The 23,157-nt window shown below is 34.5% G+C and overlaps 2 protein-coding genes across 2 annotated transcripts in view; both read left to right on the top strand.

The window, feature by feature from the left end:
* Positions 1-14,729, top strand: part of Tdrd15 (tudor domain containing 15) — a 57,012-nt gene extending 42,283 nt beyond the window's left edge. The window contains exons 8-9 of the mRNA XM_048804956.1: positions 9,757-14,223; positions 14,715-14,729. Of these exons, the coding sequence (XP_048660913.1) occupies positions 9,757-14,223; positions 14,715-14,729 (4,482 nt within the window). The remainder of the gene's footprint in view (positions 1-9,756; positions 14,224-14,714) is intronic.
* Positions 14,730-14,901: 172 nt separating this feature from the next.
* On the top strand, positions 14,902-18,820 carry LOC125617240 (tudor domain-containing protein 15-like). The gene is made up of 2 exons (XM_048804758.1): positions 14,902-16,003; positions 18,709-18,820. The coding sequence occupies exons 1-2, from the start codon at positions 14,905-14,907 to the stop codon at positions 18,765-18,767; spliced, it is 1,158 nt and encodes a 385-aa protein (XP_048660715.1). The 5' UTR covers positions 14,902-14,904; the 3' UTR covers positions 18,768-18,820.
* Positions 18,821-23,157: the final 4,337 nt, after the last annotated feature.

Here is a 23,157-nt window from a genome sequence, read left to right as displayed (position 1 = left end):
GACAATGACAAAAAGAAAAGTCACATGAAAAGTAGAAGAACATGTTCTCTCATTTCCCTCCAAAATTTGAGGATAAATTGCTGACACTCCCAATTACCACATATATATATATATATAATATATGTATATGTATATATATATATATATATATATATATATATATATATATTTTTTTTTTTTTTCCTACAAACAAGGACCTTCCCCTACATCACCCCAATACCCCACTGGGATCAGGAAATTAAGATCATGCATTAATTATCATCTAATGCAAAGACCCAATTTAAAGTTTTGCAAAACAAATAGAATTACATGCAGTAATATTTATATTTAATTAATTGGTACCCAATAAACAGCCGTTCCTTTACTGATCTGTGAATTCACTGAGGCCTCTGTGTTTCTATTCTGGGTAACCATAAGGTAGGTCTGTCTTCTTGATCTACAGCCCTGCACAACCTTTATTTTGGTGTAGGGAAGTGGGGTGACCCTCTCCTAGGCTCCTGGGATGGGTTACACCCAGAGGACAAGCTACACTCTCTACATCACCCTCTTCCAGCTGCCTCTTCTAACCTGCCAAGGCAGCCATTGGCTATTGAAGAAGTGACAAAACAGTGAGGCTGCCTATCTGGAGCTTGGAGATTTCGGACTGAGAACTGCCCCTTTGTGTCCAGAGGCAGCTTCCAATGGCAGCACACCTAGCCGGACACTCTGTGCCGCAGCTGGCTTCAGTAAGGCCCTCTGCGCGTGCGCACAGGCACCCGCACCTGCAAAGGGCGCGAACTGCCCCGAGCTCGCCGCCATTTTGGGCCTTGCTGAGGTTTTAGGAACGTCAGGAAGAACGGCCAGATGGGCGCTGGGGATTTTTGGTAGGTTCAGGCTTTACTTACTTACAGTCAGCCTGCCCAAAGCACCCTTGAGTACTGTGGTGCCTCCCCATGTTCTCCTTTCCTCCCGGTGGCTGTGACCTCCCACGAGGGGAAGGATTCTCAGGGGGTCCTCTTTTGTCCCCAACGATGGCCTGCGACACCAAGGCCCTGCCTAGGGTGGTCAGCGAAGCCTGCAGCTCACTGGGGCATCGAGGCCCTACCCAGGATGGTCATAGATGTCTGCTGCTTGGTTAAGTGCTCAGCCAAGTGGGCAGCTCACTGGAGTGCCCCAGGGCCAGTCCAGGGTGGTCAGCAAAGGCCGCGGCTCCCTGGGGTGTCCCAGCTCCTGTCCAGGGTGGTCAGCGAAGAGGGCATCTTACTGGGGTGTCCCTGGCCTAGTCCAGAGTGTTCAGCAAAGCCCACAGCTCACTGGGGGTATTCCAGCCTTTATTCAGGGTGGTCAGCGGATAGGGCAGCTTACTGGAGTGTCTCAGGGCCAATCCAGGGTGGTCAGGAAAGCCAGGGGCTCTACTCAGGGTGGTCAGCTGAGAGGGCAGCTCACTGAGGTGTCCCAGCCCCTGTCCAAGGTGCTCAGTGAAACCCGGGGTTCACAGTGGAGTCCCAGAGCCCAGTCCAGGGTGGTCAGCTGAAACCCAAGGCTCATTGGGGCATTGAAGCCCAGCTCAGGAGGCTCAGCGAAGTCCTTTGCTCACTGGGGTATCGAGGCCCTACCCAGGGTGGTGACAGATGTCTGCTGCTTGGTCAGGGTGACCTTTATTTTGGTGCAGGGAGAGATGAAAAGACACACAGGGAGTTTGGGTTTGAGCTGCTGTTCTGAAGAAATTTATTTTCAGTGATTTAATTGTTGTAACACTAATATGCATTCAAAAAGTTTTTTTTTAATTAAAAACTACTAGAAGCCCTTTACCATATGTAAGTTAAATCAGAGGGTAAAGTGAAACACCCCTGTTTTTCCAAATCAGTCTCTTAATTTATCTAATGTGTAGCATTCACACCTTCCTCTATTTGCATACAAACACAATTTAGGGTAACATTCTAGTATTCTATACACATCATTCTAAAAACTTTTCCCAACCCCAATTTCACAAGATTCCTAAGGCCTATTTTACTTATTGCTTTTTTATTAGTAACCACGAAGAATAAAATAGATGCTCTGCAATTTATTTTACTGCTCCATCATTAATAAGCAAGAGGTGTGGTGTTTGTGGCTCTAAAAATACAGCTTTACTGAAGTATGATTGAGGTATAATGAACTGCACACATTTGACTCTGTAGGATTTGACACTTGGCACATATATTACCCATGAAACCACTGAATTCAAGATAAACATGTCCATCACTCCCCCAAATTTCCTTTGGTCTCACTCCATCCCATACACTCCTCCCACCAGGTAACCACTGATCTGCTTTCTGTAACTGTAGACTGGTTTGTATTTTATAGAGTTTGGTATAAATGGAATCATACAATGTGTGTCCTCTGCTACTTCATTCATCATAATTATTCTGAGACTTACTCATATTGTGTGTATAAATACTTTATTATTGTTGAATAGTTGCCATCTATTTTTTTATTGTGTTGAAGGACATTTGAGTTGTTCCTAGTTTTGGGTTGTTACATGTCTGCTATGGACAGTCTCCTATAAATTTTTTCCTAGATGTAAACTTGGGTAAATACCTAGGAGTGGACGGGCTGGGTCATGTGGAAGGTATCTTTTTAAGTTTCTAAGAAATTAGTAAACTTTTCCAAAGTGATAGTACCATTTTACACATTATATATCTCTATTTGTAGTCTATGACATGTCCAGTTGCTATGCTGTATCCTCACCATTCCAGTGATTAGTATGGTTATCCTTTAAATTCAACTGTTCTATTAGATGTGTTGTGTTGTTTTGATGTGATTTAATTTTAGTCTCCCAAGGGCAATGATAATGAGCATCTTACTAATTTTCCATTCATATATCTTCTTTGATAAAGTGATTGCTAAATATTTTGCCCTTTTAAAATTGGGTTCTCTTCTTATTACTGAGTTGTAAAAGTTCTTTATATACTTTAAACATAGGTTCTAGGTTACCTCTGTGTTTTGCAAGTATGTGACTTGATTTCAAATTTTTTTAAAAAGTGTCTTTTGAAGATATTGATTTTTTTCCTTTGATAGTTTAATTTTTGTGTGTGTCTTGTTTGAGAAATATTTGCCAAAACAAAGTAATTAAGATTTTCTTGTATCTTCTACAAGTTTTATATATTTAGTTCTTAAATCTGTGATCCATTTTGAATTTTTTTTTTAATATGTGACCAGATTTTTAGTTTTTTGGTCTGTGGCAAACTTTTACAGCATCAATTTAAAATTGCTTAAAATCTTTGTTGTAAGTCACTTTATTGTTTATTGACTTTATATTTGCAGATCTTATTTCTGTATTCTCTGATCTGTTCCTGTGAAGTATGTTTTCATACCCATGTCACAATATAGTACTCAAGTGAGTGTCTTCAGCACAATATCTTTATAATTAGTCTTAAGATCAGGTAGTGCAAATCCTCCAATTTTGTTCTTTTTCAGAGGTTTTCTTTTTAAATTAATCTGTTTAGGCTGTTTAATTGCTTTGCATTTCCAAACAAGATTTAGAATCAAAATTTCAATTTCTGCTAAGAAACATCTCAGAATTTTGGTTGGGATTGTGTCAGTTCTATAGATGGATTTGGGGACAATTAATCCTTAACAGTACTGAGTCTCTCCATTAGTTTAGGCTATCTTTGGTTTCTCTTGGCAGTGTTTTGTGGGTTTTCTTCTATTTTCTTCAGTAAAAATCTTCCAGCATTCATCCTCATTTTCATAAGTGCAGATTACCAACTGTGGAATTACTGTATCAAAGAGTGAGCCTTAATCTGACTAGTGTTCTTTTAAGAAGAGGGAAATTAGGACGTAGACACTAAGGGAGGATGCCATGTGAGTGGGGAAGCAGAGATTAGACTAACATACTTGCAACCCAAGGAATGATAAGGATTGCCAGCTATCACCAGAAGTAAAGTAAAAGTCATGGAACAGATTTTTCCTCAAGGTTTTATGATTTAATAGTTACTGTAAGTTTATGGGACAATAAAACAGTTTATCTTCCTGCTTGGAAACGAGCTTTCCTTCTCCTTCTGTTCTCTGCTAATTCTGTGGGTGAACGAGGGATTAATCATTATTTTTTTACTTATGTTCCTCTGAGTGGTAATATGGAACATTTTAAATGCTAAGAATACTTTTTGTGTTTATTTCATGTTAGTTTTTTAATCTGTCATTTATCTGTTCGTGTGATATTCTTTTATCCATTGGAATTTTAAGGTAAGTGTGTCTGCCACTGTTCATCATTTCCTTTATGGCTTTTAGGCTTCTGTCTTAAGATCATCTACCTTATTCTGAAGTGTTTCAAATGTTTTTCTAAATTTCCCTTAACTTTATAACATTTTGAAAAGAGTTTTGTTTCAGGTTTTTTTTAAACCATCAAAAGAAATGAATGCATGGTTACTTAAGTCTGGGAAGCAGAACAATCTGAAAGAAGGAAACATTATTTCCATTCACAATAATCCATGAGAAAAGAAGTCCATGTGATATATTTTTATTTTTTAAAATTTGAACTATTTAAAACATGTAGAAATGTACACAAAATAATGCAACATAAATCCATGAACATCCAGGATTAATGGATATTGTTATTTTGTCATATTACTTTAGTTCTATTTGAGCTCAGTATGCATATTTTATACATTTTACTTAATTTTATCATGCAATATATCAAAATATATAACTGGTATGTCATCATATGAACATATGTAATTTTGTAATTTTTTTATTCATGTTACTTTTTTCTGATATGAAATTACACATATAGCTTTAGTTTATTTAAGGTATTATATGTAATTATTTACTGCCCTGCCAAGGAACAATAATTAGTTTCCAGGTTCTTACTCTTATAAACAGTGATATAAGGAATATCTTTGTACATTTGTAGGGAAGTTTAATGGGTTGACTTATGTCCCCTGAATAGATAGGTTGTAGTCTGGACTGAGCTAATTGTGAATGTGACTTTATTTGAAAATAGAATCTTTATAGATATAATCAAAGAGTGAGCCTTAATCTGTCTAGTGTTCTTTTAAGAAGAGGGAAATTAGGACATAGACACTAAGGGAGAATGCCATGTGAAGTGAGGAAGCAGAGATTAGACTAACATACTTGCAACCCAAGGAATGGAAAGATTGCCAGCTATCATCAGAAGCAAGGTAAAAGTCATGGAATAGATTCTTCCTCAAGCCTTCACAAGAAACCAACCCCACTGACACCTTTATTTCAGAATTTGGCTTCCAGAACTAGAAGAAAGTAGATTTCTCCTGTTGAACCCACCCAAATTCTGATATTTTGTTATGGCAGACCTACGATACTATTTCAGGGAGGCATCCAGAAATATAAGTCAAGGGTCTTTAACTTTATGAGGTATTGCCAATACAAGTATCATGAGGTGTTACAAATTTGTTTTCTAGGGTAGATGTTCTCCTACCAGCAATATACTGAAATTTCTACTCTACATTGTCTTTGTTAGCACCCAGTGTTATCAGATTTAATCCATTAGATAGGCAAATATTGTTATCTCTTTTTAAAATTTATTTTTTCCTGATAACCATTGCAATTGACTATCTCATAGAGTTAACAGATTTTTAAATGAATTATAATTTCCATTTTTTGTGTTTTTCTATTAGCCTATTTTTATTTTTGCATTGATTAATAGTTGCCTGTTGTATCTGGACATAAGTCCTTTAGCCATTCATTCAAGAATATTCATTAAGTGCCTACTATGTGAAAGAGTTAATTTTAGGAATTGGCTATAGGCAATAAACATATCAGACAAACATTTTTATTTTCATAGAGCATTTGTTCAAATAAGTGGGCAGATACATAAACCATCAATAGAATAAGTAATGAATTTTGTAGTTCATTACAGAGGCTTTCATGAAGTTCAATTGATTCTAAGAAGAATTTGACTAAAACAATATTTTGAAAAATAACTATATTGGTTTATATAATGCCCATACCATGAAATTTACCCATTTAAAGTGAAAAATGGATAAATTTAGTGGTTTTAAATTTATCCACAAAGTTGTGCATCACCATCAGTGTCTAATGTAGGATATTTTCATCATCTTCAATAGAAACTGAGTTCTCATTAACCAACACTGTCTATTCCACTTAATTTCTGATACTAGTAGTCTACTTTGTATCTCTGTGGATATACCTTTTTTTGACATTTTACTTAAGTTATAAATCATATATGCAGCCTTTTGTATATGTTTTCTTTCACTTAGCATAATGTTTTCAAGATTTACCCCTATTGTGACATTCCTCTGTATTACACTTTTCTAAAAGGCTAGATCGTATTCCATTGTATGGCTATACCATAGTGTTTATCCATTCATCATTTGACAGATGCTTTCACTTTGAGTTATTAAATAATGCTGCTGTGAATATTCTTGGGGAAGTTTTTGTGTAGACATATGTTTTCACTTTTCTTGGGTGTATATATGAGAGTGGACTTACTGTTTAACTTTTTATGGAATCATCAAATGTTTCCCAAAGTGGCTGTATAATTTTATAATTCCTCTAACAATGTAGAGAGTTTTGATTTCTCCATATCCTTGACAACACTTGTAGTTGTTCATTTTCTTTAATACAGCTAGCATTTATTAATGAGAACAAACAGTTTTTAATATGCTTATTGGCCATTCATATATTTTTTTTTCAGAAACGTCTAGTCAAATCATTTGCCCATTTAAAAATTGTATTATGTGTCTTTTTATTGTTGACTTTATGAGATCCTTATACACTTTGTGGATCAAGTCACTTATCATATGTAATTTGCAAATATTTTTCTTCCATTTTGTGGGTTGTTGTTTTTCCTTCTTTAATTTTTAGTTGTAGATGGACACAATACCTTTAATTAATTAATTAGTTAATTATTTTTTTATGTGGTGCTGAAATTTGAACCCAGTGCCTCACATGTGCTAGGCAAGCGATCTACCACTGAGCTACAACTCCAGACCCTGTTTTAATTTCTTAATGGTTTCCTTGGAACACAAGACTTTTTATTTCTGATGGTCCAAATTATCTTTTTTGTTATTTATGCTTTTGGAATCATTACTCAGAAGCCACACCATGGCCTAGTTGGGTCATAAAGGCTTATTACTAAGAGATTTATAGTTTTAGTTCTTACAGGTAGGTATTTGATCCAGTTTGAGTTAATTTATGTATATTGTAAGAGGTTGGGGTCCAACATCATTCTTTTGCATGTAAATGTACAGTTGTTCCAAGACCATTTACTGAAAATATTGTTCTTTGCTCATGTACTGTCTTGGTACCTTGTAAATGTTTGCCTTTTTCATTGGGTTAACATTGGCACTCATGATACCGAAGCAATCATAGGTAAAACTACTGTCATCTCACTGCAAATCAAGCAGGAGCACTAAACTGTGTTGGTAGTTGTATTCTTCACTACTAAACAGTTGCAGTAAACAAACAAACAAACAAAAGTATCAATTTATTAACAGTGTTCTTAAGCAGTAAAAAATGTTACAGGTTCACCCTTGAAGACATGTCTGTTAGTATTTCATGTGATGAAATGGAAAGTATTCATAAAACACTTGTACTGATACTGAACTGTACTGATTAACTCTAGGAAAAGCTGTTGATATAATGATGAATAGAAATACCATTTTTACTTCTAAGAAATACTAAAACTAGAATTACTCAGGTTCGAATATTTTGCTGGGTGAAACAGGCTGTCACTTTAAGGTAAACAACTGGTTTTGAAAAATGTTATCTTTCTTAAAAATATTTATGTCAACATTTTAGTGGGTTTATTGATATTTTTAAATGAATTACTGAGTAATACTTTTTAAAATTTCTGGGTTTAGTTCTACTGTGGTAAATGTTGAGATAAGCCACATAAATGGAAAGCAATTTGAGGTCCTTAATAATTTTTCAGAGTATAAAAATGTCCCGAGACCAAAGGTTTGAGAACCACTGGTTTAATAGGACTTTTTTGATGTTTTAAATAATAAAGGTTTAAGAAGGTATTTCGTGCCAAAAAGTTTTTTTTGTCTTATTCTAATTACAATCTTGAGTGTATTGCCCATTGTCCATTTATTCTTAGAAACTCCAGAGTCAAGTAAGCATGGCCGGGAATTTCTATGGCTGATACCATGTTGATTATGACACCAAATTAATTACCTAGGAGGAAATAAAAGCCATAGCGATTACTCAGATGTCCCTAAATCTTATTCCTTTTTCTAGATTGCCTGGGTTCTATTCAGTTTATAGACTTGGTTCTTAAATCCTAGAAAGCACTTCTGTTTTGTTATTTGATCTTTTTTCTAAGATAAAATTTATACTTTAATAAGATTTTATATTCCTGTCTAGCATGCTTCTTTTTTATCTTTTTATCCTTTTCCCCTAAGTTTTTGGGTGTTATATCAAATTTTTCTTTTATTTATCTTTATTTTGGGTTCACTTTCTTAATTGTGGTTTTAAATTTCTTGTGAGTGTGTGTATATTTTCCTAATCTCAGTTGTTATGTCTTCATGACTACTATGTCTGATAAAAATGCATTATCCTTTTTTGATGCTTTTGAGAAGAGGAATCAGATTTTTGGAAAGAAATTATTTTCTGTTTCTTTCAATTCACTTATTCCTGGGGGGAGGGGGGGAAATTTCCAAGGTTTCTTTTAAGTAGATCCTCTCACTTTTTTTTTTTTTAAGTTTCAGTGCTTTTATCCTCATAGATGGAAATTGATATGTGCCAACTGTTAACTTGGTCAAGGAAGAGTTGAGCTGTGTTCTCTTATAGGTACTTGTTCTTGAGTGAATTTGGGAAATATTTTATACCTTACTATTTTTAGATTCCCCCAAATCTGGAATTTAGCTATTGTAGAGAGATTTTGCTTGTATGCTAAAACATGTCTTCCTCTTTCCCCCTGTTGTGGCCAGCCATTCCAGTGACAAGACCTGGATATACCTAACCTGTTTGAGTGTCTTTCTGTGCTTCGCTTCCCTTAATGGTGTCTAGGTCTCAGTCTGTTGCCCTCAAATCAAAAAAGAATCCTGGGGTTGCGTAATGGTTCTAATAGGGTCCAAATATTGCTGATTAACACAGCATGGAGTGTGCCCTCACTGGTTCATCATCTTCCCTTGCTTCTTGCACTCACTCTTTTGGAATACGGGTTGTTGGAAGGAATCTACAGAAGGGAAAGTCTTTTCTCAAAGGAGGTGGAGGAGGCCTCTACGAGAATTATTTGGTACTTTCTGTCATATCACATCTAATATCTAATAGAAATTGGTTAAGTTTTCTGAGAAATAAAGATTGCTCTTTTCTGTTTTCCAGTGATGACACATATTTTCCCTGTTTTTCTCAGGGGGAGGTACAAGGGATTGAGTACAGAGGTGCTTTACCACTGAAGTATATCCCCAGGGTCTTGCTAAATTGCTGAGGGTCTTGAAAAATTGTTGAGACTGATTTTGAACTTTCAGTCCTCTTTTCTCGGCCTCCTGAGTCACTGGGATTACAGGTGTGCACTATCGTGTCTGACTCCTCCTTATTTTTTATTTTGATTTCTTGTTATTTCAGTGGATTTTTAAAAAAAATGCAGGAGGTAGTGGACAGTTATATTTTGTTTATCTAACTAATGTCTTGTCTGGTATATATAATTTTTGCCAGCATGTTTAATTTGATGAAATACAGGCATAGAATTATTTTTAAGACATGTTTATATACCAAATTTATGTAAGGCTCATTGTATTTAATTTGGAAGTTATCTGTTTAGAAGCTAATTCGTACTTATTTGCTTTCTAGAAAATGGATTCTACATCTCTGTTCCCGACATTTTTAGATGTGGATCTGACAGTATCACATATTGAATGTCTTCCCAAGAATATTCTGGTGAAATTTCAAGGCAGAAATAATAGTGAATGTGAGTTTGACTACCACATATTGCAGAGGGAAATACAACATATTCCAAAAGTAAAAAATAATGTAAACATTGATGAACTTTGTTTGGTAGAAGAAAGAGCAACTGGAGAATGGCAGAGAGGAAGAGTTGTAGACAGGAAAAATGAACTGTACACGGTACTCCTTATAGATCGTGGAGAAGAGCTAAGAGTTGATAGTATGCATGTTGCTTCAGCCTGTGATAATTTATTTGATCTACCACCACGCGTAGTATTTGGAATTTTTGCCAATATACTTCCACTTGGGGAAAAATGGTCTCCTAAGGCTTTGAATTATTTCAAGTCATTAGTAGGAATACAACTGAAAGGTTATGTGCAAGCTATTTTGCCTTTGCAAATGATTCTTCTTGAAGTGCCAAAAGTTATATCCCAGGCTCTTGAATTACAATTAGGAAGATTTATTGATGGAGATTCATTTCGTCTTATTGTGGAAATGTTAAAAGAATTCCCTCAACAAATGCCAGATTTATTACAACATAAAGAATCTGAATTACCATTAAGTAATAATGATACTTTACTTGATGTTCAACATATTCTGGATAATTTGCAGCCATCTTTGTCAGTAGGAAGTTTTGAAAGTGTAAAGGTATCATCAGCATTGAGCCCAAGTAAGTTTTATTGTCAATTAACTAAATGGATTCCAGAACTAGAAAACTTGACAGTATGTATGACTTTGCATTATGATATTATCAGTCAAGAAACTAGCCCCACATGTGATAATTTTGGACTACTTTGTGTTGCCAAAAGGAGAAATGGACAGTGGCATAGAGGAATTCTTCAACAACTCTTGCCCAATAATCAAGTAAAAATTTGGTTTATGGATTACGGCAGTAGTGAGGCTATACCCTCAATTCACGTAAAGAAGCTGAAACAGGATTTTATTTTAGTACCATTATTTTCATTTCCATGTTCTCTGACATATTTACACAGTCCAGATAGAGATGCGAGAAAACTTCAACTGAGTGTATTTAAACAAGCCTTATTAGGACAAATAGTATATGCACACATTGATTGCTTCAATAAGGATGAGCATTTGTATTATGTAACATTACAAGCTCAAGAGTCTACAATTAATTCTAAATGTCTGCTGAAGACTGTAGACACTCAAGTATTTTGTCCAGTATCTGATCCAAAAATCTCCAATACTTTGAGTGAGACAAGTACTTCTGATGTAAACAGCTTTGCAACTGAAGGTTTTATTGGAAATACAGAACAGTTAGTACACTATCCAAATAAAAGAGACATTTTAAAAGTAGGTTTTCCTATTAAAACTGTAGAAATGGAGATGGAGGCCGCCTACGTAGCTTTTGTAGCATATGTATTAAACCCATCAAATTTTTGGGTGCGTACCAATGCCCATCAGAATGAATTTCAAGATATAATGAAAAATATAAACAAATTTTATGATTTGTGTGAAAACGATGAACTAATTCTAAGAAATCCTGAACCTGGATTATTTTGTTGTGCTAGATACAGCAAGGACAGATGTTTTTACAGAGCTGTCATAACTGAAATTAATGGTTATGAGATTAATGTTTATTTTTTGGATTATGGAAATACTGATTCCATACCATTTTTTGATGTAAAAATTTTGCTTCCAGAATTTTGTGAGTTGCCTGCCTTAGCCATGTGCTGTTCACTTGCACATATATTTCCTGTTGAAGATTTATGGGTAAAGGCAGCAATTGATTATTTTAAAAAAATTGTTTTGAACAAAGAAATTTTGCTTCAAGTTATAGCAAAAAAAGATGACAAGTACACTGTAAATATTCAGAGTATCGAAGCCTCAGAAAATATTGATGTTGTCTCTCTTATGTTACAAGCTGGATATGCAGAATATTGGGAAGTAGAACCCGAATGTTTTCCAAAATCTGTAAGTGAATATTCTGTTTTAAATTTAAAATCTAATAACAAAGTTAATATTCAGAAAGCCATGTCTGCCCTTCTTGAAGGACCTAAGTCTAAAAAGCACCAATCAAATAAGCTGGAAGAAAATTGCTCACCTTTGTCTGAGTCACCAACTGTTAATTTCTCAGATTTAAAAAAATTTTTCACCTTGTCTGTGGCACCTAGGTCATCATGGACTTATAAGGAATATATGTTTAAACCAGGAACAGTTCTTGAAGTTAGATGCTCTTATTATTATGGCCCAGGTGATTTTTCATGCCAGCTACAATGTAAGTTAGAAGACCTAAAATTACTGATGGAACAAATACAAAATTATTATAGCATTCATTCTGATCCTTATCAGATTGGTCAGATTGCTTGTGTTGCTAAGTATTCCAAAGATAGGAAGTGGTATAGAGCTGCTGTTTTGACTCATGTATCAAAAAAAGAAGTTGATGTAATATTTGTTGACTATGGTTACCAAGAAAGAGTTTTAATTAAAGATCTTTGTGCAATTAATCCACATTTTCTTTTTTTAGAAGGTCAAGCCTTCAGATGTTGTCTTAACTGTTTAGTTGAACCCATTAGTTGTAAATTATTTAGTTGGACAAGAGAAACATCCAGAGACTTTGGAAATTTTATTACTTCATCTAAAGGATTATTGACTTGTATTATCTATGCTTTAGTTCTTAAACATCCAAACTGTTTATGTAATTTAGTGGATTTAAGATCCTCATTTACTAGTGCAAAAGAATTTATTAATTGTGGCTCTGCACAATATAGCATGTTATCAAAGCCACTTTCATCCTCAGTTAGTCTTTACAGTTTCTATTATTCTTCCTTTAACATAAAAATTGGAAGTGAAGAAGAAGTGTATATATCTCATATATACAGTCCCCAAAAGTTTTATTGCCAGCTTAGTAGAAATGATAAAGATCTGGAGATGGTAGAAACAAAAATCACAGAGATGATTAGCCTCAAAAATTGTCCAAAATATGATTTTAATAAAATGAGGTTGTGCATATGTAAATATGTGGAGGATGGTCTCTCATATAGAGCTTTAGCAAAGCGAACAGATTCATCATCTGACTTTCTAGTCTATTTTGTGGATTTTGGAAATAAGCAGTTAGTAGAAGAAAACATGTTGAGGGCCATTTCAAGTCAGTTTCCAGAGTTGCTATTTATACCTATGCAAGCTATTAAGTGTTTTTTATCAGATCTTAGAGACATAGATATTCCAGCAGAAATCAATAGCTGGTTTGAAAACAATTTCTTGGGAAAACCACTGAAGGCAGTAATATTGTCCAGGGAGTCAGATGGCCAGCTTGGTATCGAATTATATGATGGGTATCAACATATAAATCAGAAAATTAAAATGTTGCTTCATGCTTATGGAAAAAAACATTCTGACCAAGCACAACATGGGGAAAAGACTCATAAATTAAGTGAGAATAAGAGGCTTGCTGCTTCTTTGAAAAGCAAAAGTAATGTGAAAAGCAAAAGTAGTCTAGTAACATATTCTGAAAACAAAACTGATAAATTAGTGCATCCTAAAAGTATATATGCCAGGCTTTTGAAACCATCAGTTTGTTACAAAATTGAACCTGTGTCTAAAAACAAAGTAAAGAAGTCATTGAATGATGGACTTAAAAATAAAAGTGTAAAAATTGTCCCTGGACCTGAACATATTCTTGATGAAAGTGATGTGGGCCAAAAATCGGTAAAGGTTGTATCTCAGTCATTTGTTGGTGGGTTAACTCAAACAGCCTCACAAAACCCACATAACCTTATTAGACCACAGACCAAAGACCTTCCTCAACCCCAAATTTACTTGAATGCTCAAGTAAAAGGGTATGTATCTAATATTAGTAATCCAGCAAGTTTTCATATTCAGCTTGCGGAGAGTGAAAATATAATCCTTAGACTTGCAGATGCTCTAAATGAAAGAAAAGAAAACAGAGTGAAAAAGCAAAATTCATTTAAACTGCTGGTGGGAGATCTTGTCGTTGCAGAGTACTCTGGTGACAGTGCCATTTACAGAGCAGTAATTAAGAAAATTTTGCCAGATAATTCTTTTGAAGTAGAATTTATAGATTATGGCAATACCGCAATAGTAAGCACATCTAAAATTTATGAACTTAAGAAGGAATTCTTAACTATTCCTCCACTAGGAATCCATTCTTTTCTTAGTGGAGTAAAATGGAATGAGCCCGATGAAATATGGGACAGCAAAACTGTGGATTATTTTGCTTCAAGAGTAAATAACAAAAGAGTTTCTTGTGAATTTTTGAAAAAGCATGACCAGAAATGGGAAGTAAATATAATCTGTGATGACAAATGTGTCATTGATGAGCTACTGAAATGGACAGCATGTTCAAAACTGCAGAAGACAGTATTGCAAATGCCTCCTGTTGTCTCTCAGAAGGTGAGTCTTGGTGTTGATAATGAATTGAAAAAAGGAAGATCAAGTGAATCTGAAAGTTCTGTGAGCCTTCAGCCTTCCTACCAAGAGCTGGTGAAAATTCCTTTTGAGGAGTTAAAACCCGGTCAGCTTGAAAAAGCTGAAATACTTTATGTTTCAAAGAGTGGAAGATTTTATGTGAAGTTGTCCAAAAATAAAAAAATCTTATCAGATCTAACATTATTAATTGCTAAAGAAGAACAAAACCCCTCTTTCTTATCAATGGAAAATGTTGAAAAAGGTTCAGAATGCCTGGCAAAATCTAAAAAAACTTTAAAATGGTACCGATCAAAAGTAGAAAAAAAGTGTATTGATGGGAAAGTGCTTGTTTTTTTAGTAGATCATGGTAGATGTGAAGTAGTGCCTTTAAATAATACCAAGGGGCTTAGTGGTGAAATCAGAAATATTCCACAACAAGCTGTGCCTTGTAAATGGATTTGGTTTGAAAATTCTAGGAACAAACCATTTGAGTCCATTGTGTGTTTATTTGCTCATTTGGAAATAAATGTTCTCTTCCTGAAATATTTAGACTCTGCTTGGGAAGTAGAAATTTTGGTAGATGGCATGTTACTTTTGGAATATTTAAATTTCAATATGGATCGGGTTGAAGAAAACAAACTTCAATCTTCAGGAATAATTTTCAACATGGAATCTCAGACTCTTATGTCATCATGTGCAATAAGATCATTTACTTGGGCACAACTCCAAAATGGTAGGCAGTATTCTGGTATTGCCACTGCTGTTTCTGATCCTTCAGACTTCTGCGTTCAGTTGGAGGATTTCTTTGACACAATGAAATATATTTTTATGTTGCTTTCTGATCTACCGGAAACCTTACAAACATTGCCTCAAGAGCTCATTATTCCTGGTTCTAGTTGTTTATTCAAATATGAGTTGGAAGATCAATGGAATAGAGTAGAAATTTCTGAAGTCCATGATAGGTCTTTACATCTTGTGTTCATTGACTGTGGATTTTCTCTTTATATAGCTTATTCAGACATAATAAATCTTAAAGTTGTTCCTGAGGAACTTCTGAATTTGCCAAGGCTGAGTTATCCATGTATCTTACATGGCATCTCACCTATTACAGGGAAACATTGGAATGAAGAAGTCAAAAGTTTTTTTCAAGATTTTCTTAGCAAACCAGGCTTAGTTTTTCAGTTTAGGGAATGCGGTTTTGAAACAAAACTGAAAGTAGATGTCTTTCATGAGAAAAACAGTTTGGCAGATATATTAGTTGCATCTGGTCTTGCAGTGTATTCTAAGAATTCAGCTCATCTTGATGTAATTACGACTACTGGATCTACTAAAATCCAATATAAATTACAGAATAAGCCTTTTTGTGCATTGTTAGATCAAAATTGTTTCAGAAAAGAACATATAAATTGTACGTGTGCTGAGAACCAAAAGCTTAAAAAGCAGAAACCTATAAAAAGGAAAGATGTCTATAAGAGCCTCTTAAGGAAAATACATATTAGGAAAAAATTGGCTTCTAGAAATTTAACACTGAGAAATAAAGTTGGTAGTGGAAAACATAATCCCCAAAGTACCACTATGTTTGATACATGTGCAGCAACTTCATTTTGGGAACTGCCTGATTGTTTGAAAAATAATACCAACTGGATTGAAAGCATTTTTGAAAAACTACCATCTGAAGAAGTACAAGAAAATAACACATTGGATTTAAGGATAGGAGTAAAAGCATTGCAAGTTAATGAAAAAATTATATCAGAAAATTTACAGGGTAAGTAGCCATTTTTTATAAGTAGATTCTTTAGACTCTGTTTTTGATTCTTTTAAGTTCACATGTGCTGAAATAATCCAAATTGAAAATAACAAATTGCAAGGAAACAATTGAAAATATGAGTAAATTGATATACTGGGTATAATAATTTGGATTATAAAATGTTTCAATATTTTCACCTTTTTGAATGGTGAACTTTTTAGAACATAATGAAAGTTGAGGACTTTAACCACACTGGCATGACATTTACAAATTATTTCAAGGGTTTCACAAAACTCCCAAGATCCCTACATTTCAGGTTGATAAATCATGCTATTGTTAGGGAACTTCCCAGGCTGATTTTGAAGAGCCAAATTTCTGTTATGTAAGATGAATTTTATCTTCCAAGTTTCCTTGAGTGTGCTTCAGGGATGTTGCTAAACACTTAAAATATATAGAGTAAACCAACTCTAGCATATTTTCTCTTAAACCTTTTAGATATCAGACTGATTCTAAAATGTTAAAATTTTAATATTTATGTACTATGGTATTATCTGGTTTTATATAATGTAGTATCATCTGATTATATTCATTTTCTCAGTGGATTAATTACTGAGGATTTTGTAGGCTATAATGACTGTCCCTGCTTGATGATTGTTCTGACTTTATAAATAGAATTTATTCCATATTCCCATATTATAACCAGCACAATAATAGGTCACATTCTTTCAGTGAATAGAGGTGTCTTGTTTTTATTGATGTACTCTTAGAAAGTGTTTCACATGAAGCTGGGTGTGGTGGTGCACATCTGTAATCCCACCAACTTGGGCGGTTGAGGCAGGAGGATCGCCAAGTTTGAGCCCAGCCCGGGCAACTTATTAATAAGATTCTATCTCAAAATAAAAAAATAAATAAAAAGCTGGGATGTAGTTCAGGGGTAAGCCCTTGGGTTCAGTCTGCAGCACTGCAAAAAAAAAGTGTTTCACTTGAATTCATATTTAGATATTTTATCGTGGAATTGATAAATGATTTCAAATTGACCCTTTTATCCTAACTTTTGAATGTTTCATTACTGTAGCAATGATTATGAGTGATACAAGCAGCTCCCAGTTTTGAGTGCTTGTTTTATTCTAGGCACTATGCTAAGTGTTTATATGTATTAGCTCATTTAATGCGTAGTACAGCTCTACTAAAATTAACAAAGGAAATTTTGAAAAAAATTTTGAAGCCTGTGTCCCTTTTTCAGATATTCTGTTTTAATTGATGAAGGGCTATAGCATTGGGATAAGCTCCTCGAGTGATTCTGATATACCAAAGATGGGTACCACTGTTCTAGACCATATTGTGGGTAACTTCTTGAATTATTTTGTAAGAGTATGTAAGTTTGGAGTTTAGATCATACTTAAGATAGACTGCAATAATCCTGGGTCAAACTTGAGTAAATGTTATACTAAAAGTAACATGTTACAAATGACCTAGATGTGTGATGCATTTTAAAATTTTTGGTCATGTATTGTTCTACTGATAGAAAGTGGATCACTATACATTTAGAAAATTGGTTTCTTGACTTTTCCATAGTTTCACCCTATTCAGGGTAATTGTTATTTGCAGACATTTTTTTTTTTTGAGGACAAAATTTGCTTGTCTTTTTGTCCAAGATGTTTTTCATTAAAAAAATTGTTTGTTTGCCTGCATTCTTGTTCTTGCCTGGAAGTCCTTGAATAGACAGTGTGGGAACTGGAAAATATACCAACCATTTAGAAAAAAGCACAGAAATATCTGGTAACCCTGGGGCAATGAGACAGTGCTTGATAGTGATGTGTGCCTATTCTCCTGTAGCTGTTTATTTAACTGGAAGACATCTTTGAAAGAAATCTGGAATGATGGTCCATTTCTAGAGAGGAGTTTGACATTTAAAATTTTAGGTAATAGCTAGACATACAAAATATCAGACTTAATATTTATAATACAAAACTAGTGAGTGATAACAGATTTATGAGTTACTTGCATTGATGGTAGTTTAAAGTATGGATAGTAAGGCCTGAGTCCCTGAGTTTGAATACTTGCTTCATCCCTTATTAATTATAAAATTGTGGGTAAACTTTTTAACTTCTTTTTGCCTCTGTTTCTTTATTACCCCGTTGGCTGATCATGGGGATTAAATAAGTTAAAAACCTATAAACATTTTCAGTAGTACCTGTCATATATTCAGTGCTCATGTTAGAAATAATATATAGTCATCTGAGTAAAGCTGCTAATTTTTTGAAAGTTATTTTCATGATATAATAAAGTTTCATTTTTGTTTCTGGGATTGAAATTAAAACAATATTGCCATGCAAGAATCTGAAATACTTAGGGTGAGATACAGACACACACATATAATGGTTGCATTAATGATTAAATTTTTATTCAAAATATAGGTTTATGATTAAGAGAAACAATTATAGTTCTACATAAAGAATAGGTTGTATGTATTTATTCCATCTGGATATATATTGTTAAATGACTAAATAAAGATGTTTTAGTTTTTATGTATAAATGTATACACAGTATAACTGTATAACTTGTTCCTGTTTTGTTCCCTCTTTACACTTTATATTTTGATTTTTAGGAATTAAGTAAAAAATCCTGTTGATGGTAGGACTTTAAAAATAAGTCTCAAGTAAGTCAATAAGACCCACAATACTTTGAAAATTATAACATATTAATATTTGTTTGTTTTTCAGTAGAGGGAGATGAAACCCCAGATCATTTATGCATCCGTTTGACAACAACTGATCAATAGGATACCAAGTCATTACTGTCTTGTTTTAGATGCTCCACTTCTAGAATAACATGGTAAGCACAGGGACAACGACCTCTAACGATGAAAACATGTTAAAGGAATCTCGATTTTCAGATTATTTCCCCAAGAGACAATGTTTAAATTTGTAGAAATTTTCTGTGACCAAGAATGTGATGCTTTGTTTTCAGTAACTTAGGAAATGTGGATCACCAACTTTCTGTGTCTTGGAAATATTTTGTTTGGTAACAGTCCTTTGTGGTTGTGGTTTCAAAGCCAGTGGATATCATTTGACCTTAACCTACTGATATTTTTCAGGTGTCTTTCTTACTAAAGTATTTGTTTCAGTGGCTACTTTGCAGAGTCATAATTGCAACTGTGGTTGCTAAATAGAAAGTGGGGCTTGTAGGACTGATGTTTATTTAAAGGATATAAAGGAGAGATCAGACTTAATCTATTCTTCTCTGTCTTTAAATCTACATTATATTTTTCTTTCTTTCATTTTATTTTATATCTATTTTTCATTTGATTTTATATTTTTGTTGTTAATCTTTATTTTTATTAGCATATGTTAGTTGTACATATTAATGGGATTTAGTGTTGTATTTCCACACGTGCAAATAGTATGCACCTACCAAATCCAATTTCTTTCTATACTCCTGCCCTCAACACTCCCAGACTCTTGCCATCTCTATTGTACATTTAGGTTGACTTTTTTTCTCCTCTTAAATTTGTGGATATTTCTGACAGTCATGAACACAGTTATCGAGTGGGAAGGAGGATCCATATTTTGTCATTGAAGTTACTTGTGATCTGGAATTTGTTTTATGTTTTAAAAATGTTTTAGAAAAAAATGTTTTAGTTACAGATAATAGTGGGGTTTAGTTACAGATAATAGTGGGGTTTAGTTACAGATAATAGTGGGGTTAATTTATTTTAATATAATCATAAATGCATGGAATATGATTGGCTCCATTACCAATACTTCCTCTTTCTCTTCCTTTCTCCCCTCCTTCCCTTTTTCCCCCTTCACTGCTTGTCTTTTTTCTATTTATTTATTGTCTCTTTAGTTGGTGCTTTAAAGCAAAATTTGGTCAATTTCTTTCTACAGTTTCTCCCTTTTTCCATCCCTTCTCCTTCTCCTTCTATCTCTGTCTTCTAATGTACTAATCTATCTTGTATTTTTTTATGCAAAAAAGAGCTCTTCACTTTTTTCCTTATTTTGCTATAGCTTCTGTATATGAGAGAAAACATTTGACCTATGACTTTCTTTTTTTATTGATTTTTTTTAAAAAAATGACAGCAGAATGCATTACAATTCTGTTACACACATAAGCACAGTTCTCCGGATCTCTGGTTGTATATAAAGTATGTTGACACCAAATCGTGTCTTCATACATGTTCTTTGGATAATGATGTCTATCACATTCCACCATCCTTGCTAACCCCCTGCCTCCTCCCTTCCCCTCCCACCCCCCCTGCCCTATCTAGAGTTCATCTATTCCTCCCATGCTCCCCCTACCTACCCCACTATGAATCAGCCTCCTTATAGCAGAGAGAACATTCAGAATTTGTTTTTTGGGGATTGGCTAACTTCACTTAGCATTATCTTCTCCAATGCCATCCATTTACCTGCAAATGCCATGATCTTATTCTCTTTTATTGCTGAGGAATATTCCATTGTGTATATATGCCAAACTTTTTTTATCCATTCATCTACTGAAGGGCATCTAGGCTCCACAGTTTAGCTATTGTGAATTGACTTTCTGAGTCTGGCTTATTTCACTTAACATAATGTTCTCCAGTTCCATCCATTTACTAGTGAGGCTATTGTGAATTGTTCTGCTATAAACATTGGAAAATGCTGCTTTTAGTTCTTTTGGATAAATGACAACAGTGGACTAACTGGGTCATATGGTAGTTCCATATCTAATCTTTTAAGGATTCTCCATATTGATTTCCAAAGTGGTTGTACTAATTTGCAGTCCCACCAACAATGTATAAGTGTTCTTTTCTCTCCACATCTTTGCCAACATGTATTATTATTTATATTCTCAATGACTGCCATTCTAATTCTGATGAGATGAAATCTCTATATCGTTTTGATTGAATTTCTCCCATTGCTAAGGATGTTGAACTTTTCAAAAATATATGTGTTGGCCTTTTGTATTTCTTCTTTTGAGAAATGTCTATTTAGTTCATTTCCACACTTATTGATTGGATTATATGTTTTTTTTTGTTTGTTTTTGGTGTGTGTGAAGTTTTTTGAGCTCTTTATATATTCGGGATATTAATCCTCCATCAGAAAAGTAGCTAGCAAAGATTTTCTTCCATTTCATGGGCTCTTTCTTCATGTTATTGTTTCCTTTGCTGTACAGAAGCTTTTTAATTTGGTGCCTTCCCATTTTGATTCATGTTTTTATTTTTGCAGATAAAGTTTTTTTCTTCATTTTTTAAATAATTTTTTTACTTGTTTTAATTAGTTACACATGACAGTACAATGATCTTGACATATCATACATTTGAATCAGATGGGGTATAATTTCTCATTTTTCTAAGTGTACAGGTTGCAGAATCACATTGGTCATGTGGTCACCTATATACATACAGCAACGATAGTGTCTATTTTATTCTGCTGTCCTTCTTTTCCCCGCTTCCCCTCCCATCACTTCTCTCTACCCAATCCAATGTGACACACTTCTTTTTTTTCCCTCACATTGTCATACATGTATTCTGTATAACGATGAGGGTCTCTTTCCATTTTCCATGCAATTCCCCTTCTCCCTCCCTTTTCTTCCCACCTCTCTTCCCTATCTAGAGGTAATCTTCTCATACTCTTCCTCCCTATCCCATTTTGAGTCACCCCTCTTATATAAGAGAAGACATTTGACATTTGTTTTTTTAGGGATTGGCTAACTTCACTTAGCATAATCTGCTCTAATGCCATCCATTTCCCTGCAAATGCCATGATCTTGTTATTTTTTAGTGCTGAGTAATATTCCATTGTGTATAAATGCTACATTTTTTTTTTATCCATTCATCCATTGAAGGCCATCTAGGTTGGCCCCACAGTCTAGCTATTGTGAATTGTGCTGCTATAAATACTCATGTGGCTGTGTCCCTGTAGTATGCCGTTTTTAGGTCATTTGGGTATAGTCCAAGAAGAGTAATAGCTGGGTTAAATGGTGGTTCCACTTCCAGCTTTCCAAGGAATCTCCATACTGCTTTCCAAATTGGCTGCACCAATTTGCAGACCCACCAGCAATGTATGAGTGTACCTTTCTCCCCGTATCCTCACCAGCACTTGTTGTTGTTTGACTTCATAATGGCTGCCATTCTTACTGGAGTGAGATGGTATCTTAGAGTAGTTTTAATTTGCATTTCTCTGATTGCTAGAGATGGTGAGCATTTTTTTGTGTATTTGTTGATTGATTGCATATCCTCTTCTGATAAGTGTCTGTTCAGGTCCTTGGCCCATTTGTTGATTGGGTTATTTGTTTTTTTGTTGTTTAACTTTTTGAGTTCTTTGTATACCCTAGAGATTAGAGCTCTATTTGATGTGTGAGGGGTAAAAATTTGTTCCCAGGATGTAGGCTCCCTAATCACCTCACGTATTGTTTCTCTTGCTGAGAAAAAACGTTTTAGTTTGAATTCTTCCCATTTGTTGATTCTTGGTTTTAATTCTTGTGCTATAGGTGTCTTATTAAGGAACTTGGGGCCTAACCCCACATGATGGAAATTAGGGCCAGCTTTTTCTTCTATTAGACGTAGAGTCTCTGGTTTGATTCCTAGATCCTTGATCCATTTTGAGTTAACTTTTGTGCATGGTGAGAGATAGGGATTCAATTTCATTTTGTTGCATATGGATTTCCAGTTCTCCCAGCACCATTTGTTGAAGATGCTATCCTTTCTCCATTGCATGCTTTTAGCACCTTTGTCTAATATAAGGTAGTGGTAATTTTGTGGGTTGGTCTCTGTGTCCTCTATTCTGTACCATTGGTCTACCAGCCTGATTTGGTTCCAGTACCATGCTGTTTTTGTTACTATTGCTCTGTAGTATAGTTTAAGATCTGGTATAGTGATGCCACCTGTTTCACTCTTCCTTGTAGTTAAATTTTGATTGAGCAAGTTTAGAGTATTGGCTTGATTTCTTAGAACCATATAATTATTCAATTATACTTAAGAGTCAGCATAAGTTATGTAGTTCTAAAGAACTGAGTATTTCAGAAGTTAGAGACTATTTGGGAAAGCTTGGAAAATTCCTATGCAAGTAAGGGAAAACTGAGTGTATCATTATCTGTACATATATATTGAACATGTTGAGGTCTTCATTTTTTTGAGATTGGAAAATAATTTTGAGAAATACTGTTATTTATGAAGATCTGTGAGTTTA

The sequence above is a fragment of the Marmota marmota genome, unplaced genomic scaffold, assembly GCF_001458135.2.
Source record: "Marmota marmota marmota unplaced genomic scaffold, marMar, whole genome shotgun sequence".
In the NCBI taxonomy this organism is placed as follows: Eukaryota; Metazoa; Chordata; class Mammalia; order Rodentia; family Sciuridae; genus Marmota; species Marmota marmota.
Note: the sequence above shows the minus strand (reverse complement) of the source record. Positions and strands in the feature narration are given on the sequence as shown.